General features: G+C 47.5%; 1 protein-coding gene across 3 annotated transcripts in view; it reads right to left on the bottom strand.

Annotated features, from left to right (window-relative positions):
- The window catches only part of zgc:162816 (uncharacterized protein LOC571260 homolog), a 58302-nt gene that overhangs the window by 14121 nt on the left and 24165 nt on the right, over window positions 1–20016 (bottom strand). For all 3 annotated transcript variants that reach the window (XM_067978945.1, XM_067978939.1, XM_067978932.1), the window contains exons 4-5: window positions 10794–10974; window positions 2669–2790 (exon numbers count right to left, since the gene is read on the bottom strand). In XM_067978945.1, coding sequence (XP_067835046.1) covers window positions 2669–2790; window positions 10794–10974 — 303 coding nt within the window. The remainder of the gene's footprint in view (window positions 1–2668; window positions 2791–10793; window positions 10975–20016) is intronic.

Consider the following 20016-nt stretch of genomic DNA (forward strand, 5'->3'; position numbering starts at 1 on the left):
ATAAACAAAAGAGTACAATTTTAAAGGGGGTGCAGGAACAGAGAGACCTGGGGATATATGTGCACAAATCGCTGAAGGTGGAGAAAGCAGTTAAAAAAGCAAATGGGATCCTGGGCTTTATAAATATGGGAAATGAGTGCAAAAGTAAGGAAGTTATGACGAACCTTTATAAAACACTGGTTTGGCCACAACTGGAGTATTGTGTCCAATTCTGGGCACCACTTTTAGGAAGGATGTGAAGGCCTTAGAGAGGGTGCAGTAAAGATTTACTAGAATGGTTCCAGGGATGAGGGACTTCAGTTACGTGGATAGACTGGAGAAGCTGGGGTTGCCTTCCTTAGAGCACAGAAGGTTAAGAGGAGATTTGATAGAGATGTTCAAAATCATGAGGGGTCTAGACAGAGTAGATAGAGAGAAGCTGTTGCCGTTGGCAGAAAGGTGGAGAACCGGAGGACACAGATTTAAGGTAATTGGCAAAAGAACCAAAGGTAACATAATGAAAAACTTTTTTACGCAGTGAGTGGTTATGATCTGGTATGCACTGCCTGAAAGGGTGGTGGAGGTGGATTCAATCGTGGCTTTCAAAAGGGAATTGGATAAATATTTGAAGGGAAAAAAATTGCAGGGCCACAGGGAAAGGGCGGGGGAGTGGGACCAGCTGGATGCTCTTGCAGAGAGCCGGCATGTGCTCAATGGGCCAAATAGCCTCCTTCTGTGCTATAGCCATTCTATGATTCTATGAATGTAATGTTGAAAAACATCCCAAGGCACTTCACAGAAGAATAATCAGACTAAAAATGACACTGAGCCAAAAGAGATATTAGGAGGGGTGACTAAAAGCATGGTGGAAGAGGTAGGTTTTAAGAAGTGTCTTAAAGTAGGAGAGAGGGGTGGAGAGGCGGAGAGGTTTAGGGAGGGAATTACAGAGCTTAGGGCCTAGACATTCACGGTCACCAATGGTGAGGCGAAGGAAGTGGGGGATGCTCAAGAGGCAGAGATGCAGGAAAGCTGAATTCTCAGAGGGTTGTAAGGCTGGAGGAGATTACAGAGATGGGGAGGGGCGAGGCCATGAAGGGATGTGATTTTAAAATGCAGGTATCACTGGGTGCCAATGTAGGTCAGTGAGCACAGGGGAGATGGATGAACAGGACTTGGCACGCGTTAGGATACGGGCAGCAGAGTTTTGGATGAGCTCAAGTTTGTGAAGGGTGGAAGATGAGAGGCCGGCCGGGAGAGCATTGGAATAGTCGAGTCTAATGGTGACAAAGGCTTGGTTGAGGGTTTCAGAAGTAGGTGGGCTGAGGCAAGGGTGGAGACAGGTGATGTTACAGTGGTGGAAGTAGGCGGTCTTTGTGATGGACAGGATATGGGGTCAAAAGCTCAGCTGCGGGTCAAATCAGATGTCGAGGTTGCGAACAGTCTGTTTCAGGCTGAGCCAATGTGATGGGGGGGGCGGGGAGGGGGAGGGGGATAGAATTGGTTAGGGAATGGAGATCGTGGTAGTGACCAAAGTCAATGGCTTTGGTTTTCCCAATTGCAGGAAATTTCGATTTATCTAGGACTGGATGTCGGACGAACAGTCTGACAACACAGAGGCAGTGGGGAGGAAGAGAGAGGTGCTGGAGATGAAGAGTTGGATGTCGTCAGCGTGGAACTTGACAAGTCATGTCTCCAGATGATGTCGCTGAGGGGCAGCGTATAGATGAGGAAGATGAGAGGGCCAAGGATGGATCCTTGGGGAACTCCAGAGTTAACAAATTGGGGCGGGAAGGGAAGCTATTGCAGGAGATTCTCTAGCTAGGATTGGATAGGTAAGAGTGGAACCAGGCAAATGCAGTCCCACTCAGCTGGACATCGGAGGAGAGGTGTTGGAGGGTGGTGGTGTGGTCGACCATGTCAAACGCTGCAGACAGGTTGAGAGGGATGGGGAGGGGTAGAGCACCACAGTCACAGAGGATGTCATTTGTGACTTTGATTAGGGTCATTTCAGCCCTGTGATTGGAGAGATTCAAACATGGAGTAGCGGGAAAGATGGGCACGGATTTTGGGAGGCAATGACACATTCGAGGACTTTAGAGAGGAAAGGGAGGTTGAAGATAGGGCAGCAGTTTGCTCCCTCAACCAACAGCATCCACACAAACCAAACACCTGGTTATCTATTCATTTATTGTTTGTAGGGCTTTGCTGTATGCAATATGGCTCCTGTATTTGCTGCCATAACAAGGCAGGTGGCATTCCAAGGAACCATACAAAAATACTGTGTAGTCATTCAGGAAGCAGTTAGGTACTGTGGTGGTGGAACTCTAGGTTTCAGTAGACTCTAGATGAACTGAATGGCCTCTTTCATCTGTAATTAGCTTTATGTACGTACACTTTTAAATCCTGATCAAACCCAGATAGTAGAGGAGGCAGTCTTTTATATTTCTGTTAAGCTCTATCTTGTAGCCACACGTCCCTCCATGGCCGATTGGACAATTGCCTGCTACTTTGTGATACTGAACCATACAGACCAGGAAGGTGACAGATGAGATTCCCCAGTCTGTGCTAACTTAGCTTATCTCAACCAGGCCAAGATTGGGGATGCTACCATTCACCTCAAATCCCCTGGAATGTGAGGACAGGATCAGGTTTGGCATGCACTTCAGACAAAGAGGCAAATGGTTCTCACCATAAAAGACGTAGTTTCCGGGGTGGAGCTCGGTGAGACGGCCCATGTCTGGTATGGGGTGACTGCAGGAAGGTGTCGATCCAATGCTATAGCGGGGACAGCTCACACCCGCCTTCTCCAATCTGCAAAGAGACGGACACTGTTCAACTTCAAAATGTGCACAGAAATTTCCGGTAACACATAGCAGGCCCCTCAGCAGTGTGAAGAGAAAGACAGGTGTAGATCCCTCCTCAACTGTCTCCTCTGCTTCAGATGATGACTGGTGCACCGTGCGTTCCCAGAATGTTCTCTGTTTATTTCAGATTTCCAAAACTTTGATCTTTTCTCCACTTTAAAATTTGGTTTTATTTGTAGCTTAACAAAGATGAAAAACCTCACTGCTGAAGGTTTGAACACTTTTCAATCGACATTCCGTCTACATTATCCCATCAAACACTCCCAGTTCAGGTACAGCACAGGTTAGATACAGAGTAAAGCTCCCTCTAAACTGTCCCATCAAACATTCCCAGCTCAGGTACAGCACAGGTTAGATACAGAGTAAAGCTCTCTCTACACTGTCCCATCAAACACTCCCAGGACAAGTACAGCACGAGTTAGATACAGAGTAATGCTCTCTCTACACTGTCCCATCAAACACTCCCAGGACATGTACAGCTAGGGTTACATACAGAGTAAAGCTCCCTCTACACTGTCCCATCCAACACTCCCAGGACTGGGTTAAATGATGATCACAGTTTTCATCTCTGGTCTGTGCTGTTAGCTGATCTCTGATGGGAGTCGGCTACAATTGGCCTCCGCATCCCCTGGGTTGGGGAGGGAAAATATGTGTGTGTATGTGAGTGTGCTAGTGTGTCTGTGTGTGTGCAAGTGTGTATGTAAATTGTGTGCTGGTATGTATGAATGTGTGTGTGTGTATGTGAGTGTGCATGTGCATGAGCATGTAGGTGAATGTGCTTGTTTGCATATATATGTGAGTGTGCGTGCCTGTGTGTGTGCATGTGTATGTGAGTGTGTAGGTGAATGTGCATTTGTGCATACGTGTGTGTATATATGTGAGTGTGCGTGAGGGTAAATGTGCATAAATGTTACAAGGAGAGATTACACAAACTAAGGTTGTATTCTCTGGAATTTAGAAGATTAAAGGGTGAATTGATCAAAGTTTTAAGATATTAAGGTGAACTGGTAGGGTGGATAGAGAGAAACTATTTCAGCTAGTTGAGAAATCTAGGACTAGGGGACATAGCATAAAAATTAGAGCCAGGACTTTCAGGAGTGAAGTTAGGAAACACTTCTACACACAAAGGGTGGTAGAAGTTTGAAACTCTCTTACGCAAACGGCAGTTGATGCTAGCTCAATTGTTAATTTTAAATCTGAGATTGATAGATTTTTGTTAACCAAAGGTATTAAGGGATATGGAGCTAAGGCGGGTATATGGAGTTAGGTCACAGATCAGCCATGATCTCATTGAATGGCGGAACAGGCTCAAGGGGCTAAATGGCCCATTCCTGTTCCTATGTGTGCATGTACATATGAAGATCAGGGAAGGATACAATCAGACTTGGCTGTGATGCCCCATCCATGTAAAATACCCGGGGTGAAGCGCCAGCGCCGGGGGAACCCCGTCTCCAACACTGGTCGGGACTTCAGGAGAGGAGGAGGGGAAAGAAAATCACCAAGTGCTGAAGTTGTAATTCTCCCTCCTCCAGCTAACCCTCCCCCACTGCACTGAACAGACCAGACAGCCTCTATAACCCAGATCACTGCCAACTCAAGAGTAAATTAAAAAAACCTGTCTGATCTGCGGAACTAATAAAATGGAGCTGTGCAGTACGATGTCTGAAAACAAAGAGTGCTAGACCTGGATCTAGTGACCTACGTGTCACGGACACCTGGGTGGCGAGTGTTTGCAGCCACACTTTTAGCGAAAGGAATAATTACATCAGGGTGGGAGGGAGGTGCCTGAGCTTAAATGTATTTGTGATTTTCTCACACTGGATTGTGATACAGTCAGCACATTCCCGCAGGATACCATTGATTAGTTAATGGATGTTTGAAGGATTTTTTTCCCCCCTCTGCAATTCCCAGTAACCACTCCCATCCAATTGGGCCGAAAATTCGACTTAGGCAGTGGCGCAAAACGGGCGGTAGCAAATCAGCAGTCATTTAACACTCCGCCTGATTTTCTTTTCCATTGGAAAAGCGCAAAAATAGGTGGAGTGTAAAACGGGCGGTCGATTCGCTTTCGCCCATTTTGCGATGCCGCCCAAGTTGAATTTCACGCCCCCCCCCCCACAATGGTTCACTAATTTGGCTGCAGTTAGACAACAACTTGTATTGATATAGTGCCTTTGAAAATGTCCAAAAGTGCTTCACAGCCAGTGCGTTACTTTTTGAAATTGAGAAGGAGATATTAGGAGGGGTGACCAAAAGCTTGACCAAAGAGATGGGTTTTAAGGAGGGTCTTAAAGGAGGAGAGGGAAGTGGTGAGGTAGAGTGGTTTATAGAGGGAATTCCAGAGAGTAGGGCCTAGATGGCTGAAAGCGCGGCCGCCAATTGTGGGGCGAAGGAAGAGGGGGATGCACAAAAGGCAAGCTTAGCATTGGTGGGGAGTGGGGTGGCTTGTAGGGCTGGAGGAGGTTACAGAGAGAAGTCAGGCCAGGAGCAAGGTCAGGAAGAGATTTAAACACAAATATGAGAATTTTAAATTTGAGGTATTGGATGGCCAGGATCTAATATTGAGGACAGGGGACATGCTACAGAGGTGGAAGTAGGTGGTCTTTGTGATGAAGAGGATATGGGGTTGGAAGCTCAGCTCGGGGTGAAATAGAACGCCGAGGTTGAGAACAGTCTGGTTCAACCTGAGACAGTGGCCAGGGAGGGGAATGGAATCGGTGAGGGTACAAAGTTTGTGACGGAGTCAAAGATGATGGCTTTGGTCTTCCCAATATTTAACCAGAAGAAATTGTGACTTATCCAGGACCAGATGTCGGACAAGCAGTCTGACAACACAGAGGCAGTGGAGGGGTTGAGAGAGGTGGTGGTGAGGTAGAGCTGGGTGTCGTCAGCGCACAAGTGGAATGTGAGCCAATGTCTGCCCATGATGTTGCCAACAGACAGCATGTAGGTGAAAGGAAGGGCAAGAACAGATCCTTGGGGAATTCCCAAGGAGACAGTGAGGGGTGGGAAGAGAAGCCACTGCCGGAGAGGCTCTGGCTACAATCGGATAAGTAAGGATAGAAGCAAGCGAGGGCAGTCCCAATGAGCTGGTCAATGGAGGAGGGGCGTTGGAGGAGGATAGTGTGGTTGACTATGTCATAGGCTGCAGACAGGTCGAGAAGGATGAGGAGAGATATTCACAGTCACAGAGAATATTGTTGGGTAAATAATCTGTTTTAGTGATGTTGGTTGAGAGATAAATGTTGGCCAGGACACCGGGGGAACTCCCTGCTCATCTTTGAATAGTGCAATAGATCTTTAACTTCACTTGAATAAACAGCCACAGCCCCAGTTTAACATCTCATCTGAAAGATGGAGCAAATGTCCCAGGGCACCTCACATAGGCCAAATGGACATTCAGCAGTAGTAGAAGGATTAGGGAAGACAAGATTGGGGAGGTAGGTTTTGAGGAGACTTTTAAAAGTGGGGAAAGGGGTTTAGACAGAGTTCCAGAATGTGGACAACACAGTCAGTTCTTCTGTCATATCCTGACGATTGTTATTTCTCTTTTCCGCCCAGTTCCCATCCCCACCACTCCTGACCTGAAATTGTTGACTCATGCTGGGGTACAGATCCACAAGCACAGACTCTGGTACTTGGCCCCAGTGGCATTTTTCAGGTGTGAACCGACATAGCAAGTGTCAGCAGGCTATTCAACCATTTACAGCCAAGCCTGTTCCTGTCCTCACCCGACACCCACACACGCGCACACTTTACAGCAGTGTGCACTGGATTGCAATCAGGAGCAGGAATCATGGCTGAATTTTTCCTTCCTCGTATAGGAATAGAGGGCATTGTAAACAATTCCATTGAAACAAACCCTTTCCTATTCACTTCCATTGCATAGAAACTCAATAGACCAGAACCCTTTCCATTCATTCCCATCATACCAAATACCAATGGAAAAAATGCCTCTGATTCACTCCCATTGCATAGAATACGACTGGACCAAACCACTTCCCATTCACTCCAATTGTATAGAATCCTAATGGACCAAACAACTTCCCACTCACCACAAGGGTCTGGAATCCTAATGGTCCAAACCGCTTCCCATTCACTCCAGTTGTACAGAATGCAAATGGAGCAAACTGATTTCCCAATGGACCAAACAACAACTTACATTTATATTGTGCCTTTAATGTAACAAAATGTCCCAAGGGGAGGTGCATTTGAACATTGAACAGGTTTTGGGAGAGGTGTTGGGGCACTACTCCGTGTCCATGTGTATTTTAAGCTGGTGCTCCAGACTTAAGTTTTCTTTCTTCTTTTTCTCTTTTCTTTTAAATGTCAGCCTTGGCTCAGTGATAGCACTCTCACCTCAGTCAGAAGGTCATCGGTTCAAGCACACAACAGAGACTTGAGCACTAATCTCAGCTGACACTTCAGTGCAGTACTGAGGGAGTGCTACACTGCCTTTTGGATGAGACGTTAAACCGAGGCCCCATCTGCCCTTTCAGGTGGACGTAAAAGAACCCATGGCACTCTTTTGAAGAAGGGCAGGGGAGGTCTTGGTGAATATTTATCCCTCAACCAACACCAACAGATTAACTGGTCATTATCACATTGCTGTTTGTGGGACCTTGCTGTATACAAATTGGCTGCCACGTTTCTTACATTACAACTGTGACTGCACCTCGAGCACTGGGTCCAGATCTGGTCACCGAGACACAAGGGAGATATACAACTGCTGGAGGCAGTGCAGAGAAGAACATCGAGGCTGATCCCTAGTGTCAAGGGCCTGAGTTATGAGGAAAGACTGGAGAAACTTGGGCTTTTCGGCCTGGAAAGGAGGTGTCTGAGAGGTGATCACATCGAGGGATATAAGATAGTTACGGGAATGGAAAAGGTAAGTCCAGAAAATGACTTTAAATTGCCAGAGTAGGACAAGGGGTCAGAGGTTCAAATTAGTAAAAGGCTATTTTAGGACTGATGTCTGGAAATCCTTCTTTACACACAGAGTAATCAATGTAGGAATGGACATCCAGATTGAGTTGTGGTGGCAAGAACCCTTGAATCATTTAATGAACAATTGGATCGTACAATGGGGGAGAGTAGGGTCTTTCATGTGAATGAATTAAGATGGGCCGAATGGCCTCCCTCATTTGTAATTATCTGGTGATCTTGTATCTCAGAGTGGACCAGAGGTAGATCCCTGTATCTTCCTGGTCTGTCTCCTTCTTATAACAACAACAACAACTTGTTGGGGGAATGGGACTAACTGAATTGCTCTTGCAGAGAGCCGGCACGGACTCGACGGGCCAAATGGCCTCCTTTCGTGCTGTAACCATTCTATAATTCTATGAACTTGCATTTATATAGCGCCTTTAACGTAGTAAAATGTTCCAAGGCGCTTCACAGGAGCGTTATCAAACAAAATTTCACACCAAGCCACATAAGGAGGTATTGGGACAAGTGACCAAAAGCTTGGTCAAAGAGGTAAGTTTTAAGGAGCTTCTTAAAGGAGGAGAGAGTGGTAGAGAGGCGGAATGGTTTAGGGAGGGAATTCCAGAGCTTAGGGCCTAGGCTGCTGAAGGCACGGTCGCCAATGGTGGTGCAATTAAAATCAGGGATGCGCAAGAGGCAGGAATCGGAGGAGCACAGAGATCTGGGAGGGTTGTAGGGCTGGAGGAGGTACAAGATAGGGAGGGATGAGGCCATAGAGGGATTTGAAAACAAGGGTGAGAATTTTATAAAGGTGTTCTTAATTGATTCCACCCCGCTCCCCAACTCTCTGCTACCGACACTGAGTTAATGAAAAGTCAGACAAAAGGAGATAATAGCAGTGCTGGGTCATGATGTCCCTTCTGCTTGAAGCCTGTAACCCGATCCTTGTTAGACATCAGAGGCGGAAAGTAATTAAAGGTTGTAGGATCTGCATGCAGTTATAAAAAGGTTGCACATGAGGTCCCTGGGGGCAGAGGTAGGAGAAGGGGGAGGGGGAAGTGTCATGGGAGGCTGTTAAATACTTAACAATTCACGTTTTGGAAGCAGCCATTATCCAACAGAGCTGCTATGGGCCTCTTTTACGTTCACAGGCCTTCATCATCCCTCAATATCCTCCCCAACACCCCCACCTCCCTGCTGTTTGATGGGGTCGAGTTCAAAGGCTGTGTTATTACCTGAAGCCTTTTTTAAAATGTTCTCACCGTGGTGCAGAGTTGGAGCTCTGTCCTTCGGGGCAGGCGTCAGGGAGGGAAGATATTACTGGATTGCATTTAAAAAGCTCCTACAGAAAAAAATTGAGCTCTTTTTTCTCTCTCAATTACATCCCCCCCCCACCCCCACATTGCTGGAGTTCCTGACTTGTCTCTGTGCTTGTGAACATTGGGTGAGGGCAGGACCAAAACTCGATTGTGTCTCCCCATGCGGTCGAATAGCCTGTGACACTCACCGCCTAGGCTTGCACAGGGAAGAGCAGTCACTTACTCGAGGTGCTGGAAGCCTGCCAGTGCCCATGTAACTGACCCAATGTTTACAGGAGAGCAAGGGAGAGACAGATGGTGAACAGATGCTATCGATGCAGGAATGTCCAAACTACAATCGGTGGACACATGCGGCTCCTGAGCCCTGGAAATCCAACCCGTGAAACTCAGTCCTATTTTCGCTTATATTTCTGACTCGTTGGTTTGTCCTGTTTGAAATTCCTGGGCCTGGTGGTTTGGATAAAACCCTGCACCAGAACAGCAAGATTGGTTAGTTTCAGTGATATAGGGGCCACGAGATTGGGGATTCACAATGAGGCTCCTAAGTGGCCCACAGAGGCAAAAAGCTTGGACTTAATGTGTAACATCACCTGAACGTCCCCAGTTATAGACCTTACTCTGTTACGTGAATTCCATCATTTCCATCTCCCCACCACCCCCCCACCCCCACACCATTCTCTTCAAATTTTCTCATGTCCTCTCCTGACTCTTGCTGAGTCTCAGGGGCTCCGGATACTCTCCAGTGCCTCGCCCCAAGCCGCCGTCCTTCAGCTCGTCGGGCCAGGACTGCGAGTGTTGACGGGATGTTCTACCACCGGAGGCGGCTCATACGACTTCGCTCCTGTCATTACCCGATATCACTGGGCACACACTTCCAACAGGCTAGCGATCGGGAGCAGGAACCCTGGCTGAGTTTCTCCTCGCTTGGTTCATAAGCACTGGGGCCAACTGTAGCACAACAACTACTGCTGCCTGGGTGAGATCAGCACAGGTCAGGGGCAGGGGGGAAACACTTACCGGCTTCAATGTCAACCCAGCGATGATTTTACCATTTGGGCTCTCGGGAGGCACCAACTCCCAGCACCATTAGAACATAGCTGGATACAGGCTAAAGAACAACACCTTGCTGCTCTTCAAATGAAAGAAACATAAAACTTTTTACATAAATCTTTTAACAACTTCAGGACATCCCAAGGTGCTTCACAGCCAATGAAGAACTTTTGAAGTATAGTCACTGTTGTAAGGTAGGGAAACGTGGCAGCCAATTTGTGCACAGCAAGATCCCACAAACAGCAATGAAATAAATGACCGGAATAAATCTGTTTCTTAGTGATGTTGGTTGAGGGATAAATATTGGCCAGGACACTGGGAAGTACTTCCCTGCTCTTCTTTGAATAATGCCGTGAGATCTTTTAAGTCCACCTGAGAGAGCAGATGGGGGGCCTCAGTTTAATATTTCATTCAAAAGACAGCACCTTTGACAGTATAGCACTCCTTCAGTACTGCACTGGAGTTTCAGCTTGGATTATGTGCTCAAATGTTCTAGAGTGGAGCTTGAACCTACAACATTCTCACTCAGAGGCGAGAGTACTACCACTGGGCCAAGGCTGACAAGGTTGGCCTAATGGATTACATTTTTTGCTGCCTTCCTCTCTCCGACACCCCCAAAAGAAAGGAAGGATTATATTTTTAAAAAACCTCGTACTTCTCCACAAATTCCAGCACAGCGGTGGTGGTATCCTGCGCCACAGCCTGGATCTCCTTCACTCCAGTCGCGCTGTAGGAATTCCCACAGTGCACATACACGCCCGCTAGCTCCATGCCCTCGCACTGCGCTATGGATTTCGCCAGTATCAGTGCCATCGGATCCTCAGGTCGCACCCCAGCTGCAGGCAGGAAGAAAGTGCGTTAAAACCCGCTCCACAATTCTGCTGCCAGGTTTATTTATTTATTTTATTTAAATAGCCTGGTGCAGATCGGTCCTCCCCCCCGGCAGGGCCTTCCCTGCGCCCCGGTCTGCCCGAAACCTGCTCTGGGTTAAAATCAGCCCCCTGGGCTTTTCAGCCTGGAAAGGAGGTGCCCGGTGAAGTGATCTTACAGAGTTATATCAGATAGTAAACTATTTGAAAAAGTAGACTTGAACAATCCTTCTAACTAATCCCTGACAGTAGCCCAAGGGGACACAGGTTCAAACAAATTAATGGACAATTTAAGACTGATGTCAGCCATGGTTTAGTGGTAGCGCTCTAGCCTCTGAGTCAGAAAGTTGTGGGTTGAAGTCCCATTTCAGAGTATTGGACACAAAATCTAGGCTGGCACTCTAGTGCAGTATTGAGGGAGTGCTGCACTGTCGGATGGACCGTCCTTTGGATGAGATGTTAAACCGTGTCTGTCGTCTCAGGTGGATATATGGCACTATTTTGAAGAAAAGCAGGAGGGTTCTCCTCAGTGTCCTGACCAATATTTATCCCTCAACAAACATCTCTAAAACAAATTATCTGGTCAGTATTTCATTGCTGTTTGTGGGAGCTTCCTGTGCGCAAATTGGCTGCCACATTTCCTACATTACAACAGTGACCACACTTCAGAAGCACTTAATTGGCTGTAAAGTGCTTTGGGAAGTTCTGAGGTTGTGAAAGGTGCCATATAAATGCAAGTCTTTCTTGTTGTCAGAAAACTGTCCATACTCCCTCTCCTCCTTTAAAACTCTCTTTAAAACCATCTCATTGACTGAACTGTTGCTCTGAATCCCTTCTTCTTTACCTCACGCCTTTGTGAAGTGCCTCGGGACATTTTTTTGCTCTATTTTAAAGGGGCTATATGAACAGTTATTGTTGTTGTCCTAAATACTGGTCAACACCTGGAATGAATAGGTTGCGGAATCATTTAAGGAACAGCAGGGTGCTTTGATGGTGGAAGCTTGGAGGTTTCTTTTTGGATGGGGCCAATGGTCTCTTTCACCCGCATTTGTCTTCTGGGCACACTCCATTACACAAGGAAGCCGGAATCCAGATTTTTGTTTGGGCCTGTTGATGTACAGCCCTGTTATTCGATAACGCTGGAGAATACGACAACTCCACAGGCTGCAGTGGCACCTAGTGGCTTTACCATGGGACTGCGCTGGTGACATATCTATGTTAGGGTAGTTTTGAAGGTCGATAATTTGATGTCAGCAACATCCATGCAAGATCCTGCCACCAGCCCATATTAGTGCCCCTTACCCCTCCAATGGCGTCCAGCACCCGAATTCTGAAGGAAGGAAGGAAAATAGGTTTTTACACAATGCTTTATCCTGTCTCAGGAACTTCCCAAATGCATCATGTACGATGAGTTACTTTTTGAAGTGCAATGCACTGACTGTTGTTATGTTGGCAAATGCAGCAGCCATTTTGTGTATAGCAAGATTCCACAAACAAAATTGGATGATGTTTTTGGTGGTGTTAGTTGAGGGATAAGTATTGGCCAGGACAGTGAGAAAACTGTCTTTTTTGAATAATGCCATGGGATTGTTTATATCCAACATTACATGCAGAGGGGGAACCTCGGTTTAACCGACAGTGTGCCCTCCGACAGTGCAGCACTCTCTCAATACTAGCACTGAAGTGGCAGGTCTCTGGGGTGGGGCTTGAACCGACAATCTTCTCACTCAGAAGCGAGAGTGCTACCAACTGAGCCAAACCAGTGCTTCAGACCATTGGGCGGGCCGTCGCTGCAGCCGTGACAACATGCCACGCTGGAGGTCCTGATGAAGGGGGCCTCTGCAAATCTAATGCTCCTTCTCCTTTCCCACATCTTCCTCCACCCATAATCTTTTCTGACTCACGTGCTGCAGATGCTGTCAGCACGCACGTCTTACTTGCTCCTCTCCCCATTCCACAACTCAACCTTTGTCATTGCAGATATCCAAGAACACGTGGCGGCACCGTCCGAGGAGAAGGAGAAGGAGGAGGAGGAGAGGGACACGGAAGCCACACCGTCATTCGATCTGACACCTGTTTCCACCAGCTCAGAGACTGACATTGCGCATCCTTTAGAGGCTAGGTTAGAGGAGGGATCTGCACGTGGTGAGACACCGAGCACAAGTGCGCAGGAGCCGGGGCGGAGGGAATGGATACCACAGGTGCCAGCTCGCCGGAAGGCGAGGTCGCTCACTAGTTCTGCTGCAGAGGAGTCAGATGAGGACTTTGATGGGCCAGGCTACAGAAGACGGCTGATGGGCATGCACCTCCAATTGCTTGGGGCAATGGAAAGCCTGCCAGAAAGCCTGCGCACAATGAGAAGGGGCATGGAGGAGTCCAGCTCCAACTTGGCACAGGACTTTGCGCAGAGCTTGGAGCCCATCCTTTCCAACGTGGAACGGGTGGTCACCTCCATCAGCGCACCTATGGAACCCACCATGATGCAGCGTCTGATGACTGATGTCACAGCTTCCATTGCAGCACAAACATCTGCCATCCAAGGTCTGACTGCTGCATTTAGAGCTCAGTTGGCTGCCTTGGAATCTCAGACTGCTGCTATCGTGGGTCTGGGGGACCACTGTGGAACAGGGCTTCCAGGATGTCACAGCACTCCAGCAATCCGTTCTCCAGCTGATCACTAGGATTGCTGAGGCGCCGCCCTGTGCGAGTGACAGTGGCGCCATGGCAGTCGGACCTGTTGTCCTCTCTCAGGACGACAGCCTTCCTGCTCCCACCCCTGCCACTCCACCAGTGCCTATCGGCCAGCCAGGCCAGACTGCTGCAGCCCGTGCTGAGAAGGTGCAGTCTGAAGCTGGGTTCTCCCAGCCCAGAGCTGCTTGAGGTCGTCCTCCAAGGCCATCTGCATGCTCCTCCATTGAAGGCCAGCAGCCTCCCACCACCCATGCTCCAGCCACTGGGGAAGCACCTCATAGGAGCATCAGGATAGGTAAAGGCACACGAGCATCAGGCACTAAGGGAATGCACAAGGATGAATAGTTCTGTTATGTTTGCATAATTTCATTTAAGAACAGAAGAACATAAGAAATAGGAGCAGGAGTAGGCCAATCGGCCCCTCGAGCCTGCTCTGCCATTCAATAAGATCATGGCTGATCTGATCCTAACCTCAAATCTAAATTCATGTCCAATTTCCTGCCCGCTCCCCGTAACCCCTAATTCCCTTTACTTCTAGGAAACTGTCTATTTCTGTTTTAAATCTATTTAATGATGTAGCTTTCACAGCTTCCCGGGGCAGCAAATTCCACAGACCTACTACCCTCTGAGTGAAGAAGTTTCTCCTCATCTCGGTTTTGAAAGAGCAGCCCCTTATTCTAAGATTATGCCCCCTAGTTCTAGTTTCACCCATCCTTGGGAACATCCTTACCGCATCCACCCGATCAAGCCCCTTCACAATCTAATATGTTTCAATAAGATCGCCTCTCATTCTTCTGAACTCCAATGAGTAGAGTCCCAATCTACTCAACCTCTCCTCATATGTCCACCCCCTCATCCCCGGGATTAACCGAGTGAACCTTCTTTGTACTGCCTCGAGAGCAAGTATGTCTTTTCTTAAGTATGGACACCAAAACTGTATGCAGTATTCCAGGTGCGGTGTCACCAATACCTTATATAACTGCAGCAATACCTCCCTGTTTTTATATTCTATCCCCCTAGCAATAAAAGCCAACATTCCGTTGGCCTTCTTGATCACCTGCTGCACCTGCAAACTAACTTTTTGATTTTCTTGCACAAGGACCCCCAGATCCCTTTGTACTGCAGTACTTTCCAGTTTCTTGCCATTAAGATAATAACTTGCTCTCTGATTTTTCCTGCCAAAGTGCATAACCTCACATTTTCCAATATTGTATTGCATCTGCCAAATCTCCGCCCACTCACCCAGCCTGTCTATATCCCCTTGTAGGTTTTTTTTGTCCTCCTCACTCTCTACTTTCCCTCCCATCTTTGTATCATCTGCAAACTTTGATATGTTGCACTTGGTCCCCTCCTCCAAATCGTTAATATAGATTGTAAAGAGTTGGGGACCCAGCACCGACCCCTGCGGAACACCACAGGCTACTGGTTGCCAGTCCGAGAATGTACCATTTATCCCAACTCTCTGCTTCCTGTTAGATAACCAATCCTCCACCCATGCCAGAATATTACCCCCAATCCAGTGATTCTTTATCTTGAGCAATAATCTTTTATGTGGCACCATGTCGAATGCCTTCTGGAAGTCCAAATACACTACGTCCACTGGTTCCCCTTTATCCACCCTGTACGTTATATCCTCAAAGAACTCAAGCAAATTTGTCAGACATGACTTCCCCTTCGTAAATCCATGCTGACTTTGTCCTATTAAATTATGTTTATCCAAATGTTCCGCTACTGTCTCCTTAATAATAGACTCCAAAATGTTACCAACCACAGATGTTAGGCTAACTGGTCTATAATTTCCAGCCTTCTGCCTACTACCCTTTTTAAATAAGGGTGTTACATTGGCAGTTTTCCAATCTGCCGGGACCTTTGCCGAGTCCAGAGAATTTTGGAAAATTATTACCAAAGCATCCACGATCCCTACTGCCACTTCCCTCAAGACCCTAGGATGTAAGCCATCAGGTCCAGGGGATTTATCCGCCTTGAGTCCCATTAATTTACTGAGTACCAATTCCTTCGTGATTTTAATCGTATTTAGCTCCTCCCCCCCCAGAGCCCCCTGTTTGTCCAGTGTTGGGATATTCTTAGTGTCCTCTACCGTAAAGACTGAAATAAAATATTTGTTCAGCATTTTTGCCATCTCCATGCTTCCCACCATTAATTTCCCGGTCTCATCCTCTAAGGGACCTACGTTTGCCTTAGCCACCCTTTTTCTTTTTATATAACTGTAGAAACTCTTGCTATCTGTTTTTATATTTTTTGCTAATTTATTTTCATAATCTATCTTCCCTTTCTTAATCAATCCTTTCGTTACTTTTTGCTGTCTTTTGAAGACTTCCCAATCTTCTATCCTCCCACTAAGTTTGGCTACCTTATATGTCCTTGTTTTTAGTCGGATACTATCCTTAATTTCTTTACTTAGCCACGGATGGCTGTCATTTCTTTTACACCCTTTATTCCTCAGTGGAATATATATTTTTTGAAAGTTGTAAACTAACTCCTTAAATGAACACCACTGCTCATGTACCGTCTTACCCTCTAATCTATTTTCCCAGTCCACTTTAATCAATTCCGCTCTCATACCATCATAGTCTCCTTTATTCAAGCTCAGTACGCTTGTTTGAGAACCAACCTTCTCACCCTCTAATTGGATATGGAATGTAACCATGTTATGGTCACTCATTCCAAGGGGATCCTTAACTAGGACATTATTAATTAATCCTGGCTCATTACGCAGGACCAGGTCCAAGGTTGCTTGCCCCCTTGTAGGTTCAGTTACATACTGCTCAAGAAATCCATCCCTAATACACTCAATAAACTCTTCCTCAAGGCTGCCCTGCCCAATTTGATTTGTCCAGTTAATATGATAGTTAAAATCCCCCATAATTATAGCTGTTCCCTTATTACATGCCCCAACTATTTCCTGATTAATACTTCTTCCAGCAGAGTTGCAACTATTAGGAGGCCTATATACTACGCCCACGAGTGTTTTTTGCCCCTTATTATTCCTTATCTCTACCCAAACGGTTTCATTATCCTGATCCTTTGTCCCAATATATTTTCTCTGTATTACAGTGATTCCTTCCCTTATTAACATAGCCACCCCACCTCCCCTTCCTTCCTGCCTGTCCTTCCTGATTGTTACATACCCTGGCATATTTAATTCCCAGTCGTTGTCACCCTGCAGCCATGTTTCTGTAATGGCCACAAGATCATACCCATATGTCGTTATTTGTGCCGTTAACTCGTCCATTTTGTTACGAATGCTACGTGCATTCAGATAAAGAACTTTCAAATATGTTTTGTGACACTTAGTTCCTGCTTTTTCCTTTTTTAACACTTTACCTTTTACTCCATACCTTCTGTCCCTTCCTGATACGCTTTCCTCTGTCTCGCTGCTCAGGTTCCCAACCCCCTGCCACAGCTTTGATGCTGGGTTAATTGCCTTACGCCTTCTAGTTTTCATTTTATCTGTCGTGCCTAAATACACTTTCTTTCCACTGCTCTATGCTTTTCCCTTTCACTTGTTCTTGAATAACTGTTTGTACTATTTGTATTGTAGATTTCCCCTGGGTCTTCCCCTCTTTTGCTGCTCTCAACTTTATTCCCTTCTGACTCCCCGCTCAGGTTCCCATCCCCCTGCCACTCTAGTTTAAACCTTCCCCAACAGCACTAGCAAACACCCCCGCGAGGACATTTGTCCCGGTCCTGTTCGGGTGTAACCCGTCACGCTTGTACAGGTCCCACCTTCCCCAGAACCGGTCCCAATGTCCCAGGAATCTAAATCCCTCCCTCCTACGCCATCCCTGCAGCCACGCATTCATCCTGTCTATTCTCCTGTTCCTATACTCACTAGCACGTGGCACCGGTAGTAATCCTGAGATCACTACCTTTGAAGTCCTGCTTTTTAATTTATCTCCTAACTCCTTAAATTCACCTTGCAGGACCTCATCCCTTTTTTTACCTATGTCGTTGGTACCAATATGGACCACGACTACTGGCTATTCACCCTCCCCCTCCAGAATGCCCTGCAGCCGCTCCGTGAAATCCTTGACCCTAGCACCAGGGAGGCAACATACCATACTGGAGTCACGTTTGCGGCCGCAGAAACGCCTATCTGATCCCCTTACAATTGAATCCCCTATCACTATAGCCCTGCCACTCTTCTTCCTCCCCTCCTGTGCAGCAGAGTCACCCGTGGTGCCCCGAACCTGGCTCTTGCTGCTTTCCCCTGATAAGCCATCTCCCCCAACAGTATCCAAAGCAGAATATCTGTTTGAGAGGGAGATGGCCCCAGGGGACACCTGCTCTACCTGCCTAGTCCTTTTACTCTGCCATTTGGTCATTAATAAATGAGACTTTGAATTTCCATTTGGTGGTGGTTTTTATTTATGCATTAGCTGAGAGTGAAACCAATGTGTAATCAGATGGAGGACGATTTGATTGTCTTGTGGGAGCGGAAAGGTGGGGAGTGTAGGACAGTTGGTAAGTTGAGGGATGTAGTTCAAATTATTGATAGCGGGCACGGCTCAGGCGAGCACGCAGAGCCCTTGCAGATAAGGCGTGTGGTTCCTTTTGCATCCTTGCGTCTTCCTCCACTTCCTCTTACAGCTCCACACCCTCCTCCTCCTCCTCCTCCCCTGCCTCTTCCTCCTCCTCCTCTTCCTCCTCAGCCTCTTCCTCCTCAGCCTCCTCCTCCTCCACCTCTGGCTCAGGATCTTCTCCAATCATTGGTGGCAAAGGCTGGTCGATCATGATGGCGAGGTAATGCAGCATGCAGCATACCACCACGAATCTGCCCACCCGCTCAGGGGAGTACTGCAGGGCTCCTCCAGACTGATCCAGGCAGCGGAAGCGTTGTTTGAGGAGGCCTATGGTGTGCTCCATGATGTTCCGTGTGGCAGCATGGCTCTCATTATAGGCCTGCTGTGCACATGTGTGTGGGTTCCTGACCGGTGTCATGAGCCACGGCGTGAGGGATAGCCCTTGTCACCCAGTAGCCAGCCTTTGGCTTGCTGAGTCGGGTGAAAGATAGCTGGCACATTGGACTGCTACATGACAAAGGCGTCGTGACTGCTCCCGGGGTAGCGGGCATCGACCTCCATGATTCAATGCGTGTGGTCGCACACCAGCTGCATATTGAGGGAGTGGAAACCCTTTCGGTTGACGAAGATGGCTGAGTTGATATGCAGGGCATGCAGGGCAATATGCGTGCAGTCAATGGCACCCTGCACCATGGGGAAGCCGGCAATGCAAGCGAACCCCCGTGCTCACTGAATCTGGTTGTCTCTGTGGAGAGGGAAGGTGATGAACCTGTTCCTCATCTGGTACAGTGCGTCTGTGACCTCCCTTATGCAGCAGCGCACTGCATACTGCGAGATGTTGCACATGTCGTCAGCAGAGGCCTGAAATGATCCTGAGCCGTAGAAATTCAGGGTGACCTTCACAGCCACAGGCAATGCTGTCCTTGCCCTGCTCTGAGGCTGCAGTTGTGGCAGCACCAGTTGACAGATCTCGGTCACGGCTTCCTTGGTGAACCTCAGGCATCGGATGCAATCCTCCTCGGTCATGTTGAGGTAAGAGAATTGGTCCCAGAAGGCCCTCACTGGGTAGGGACTCCTGCTCAGTGCCCTGCACCTCCTCATCCTCCGTCTCCTCGCAGTTTGACCTGCTATGCGTGGCCTCTCTGCATGCTCCCAGTCTTGCTCAGTGCCCAGCGGGAGCCCTAGCAGACCGCCCATGGTTGCCAGGAATGTTGTTCAACCACAGTTGTAACTTTCCAAACCGCAAGCCAGTACCTGCCAAACCACTCTCAAATGTATGCTAGGAACTCTCCGAAGAATAGGGAGCGTCAAAAAACACTTCCTACTCCACCAGCAGCCAGAAGCAATAATCCAGCAACTAACCTGCAATACCTGCATGGCCCCTTTAAGTAGCGCTGGTGGGGAGTCTGCCAGGCACTCTAAGACACGTTCAGATGGTCGGGGTTAAGACTGTACGTTGAGTTGAGTATTAAGGTCCAAAATGGTGTCTATCACTTTAAATCAGCAACACCATCTTGGAGTCAGAGAAGCCTAAACAACGGGCGCTACACGGCTCAATTTAGCGGCCTGTGTTTCTTGTACGAGGACACCCAAATCTCTCTGAACACCAACATTTAATAGTTTCTCACTATTTAAAAAATATTCTGTTTTTCAATTCTTCTACCAAAGTGAATAACCTCACATTTCCCCACATTATACTCCATCGGCCATCTTCCTGCCCACTCACTTAACCTGTCTATATCCCTTTGCAGACTCTTTGGGCTCAATTTTGAAA

This window comes from Heptranchias perlo, chromosome 3 (genome assembly GCF_035084215.1).
Source record: "Heptranchias perlo isolate sHepPer1 chromosome 3, sHepPer1.hap1, whole genome shotgun sequence".
Lineage (NCBI taxonomy): Eukaryota > Metazoa > Chordata > Chondrichthyes > Hexanchiformes > Hexanchidae > Heptranchias > Heptranchias perlo.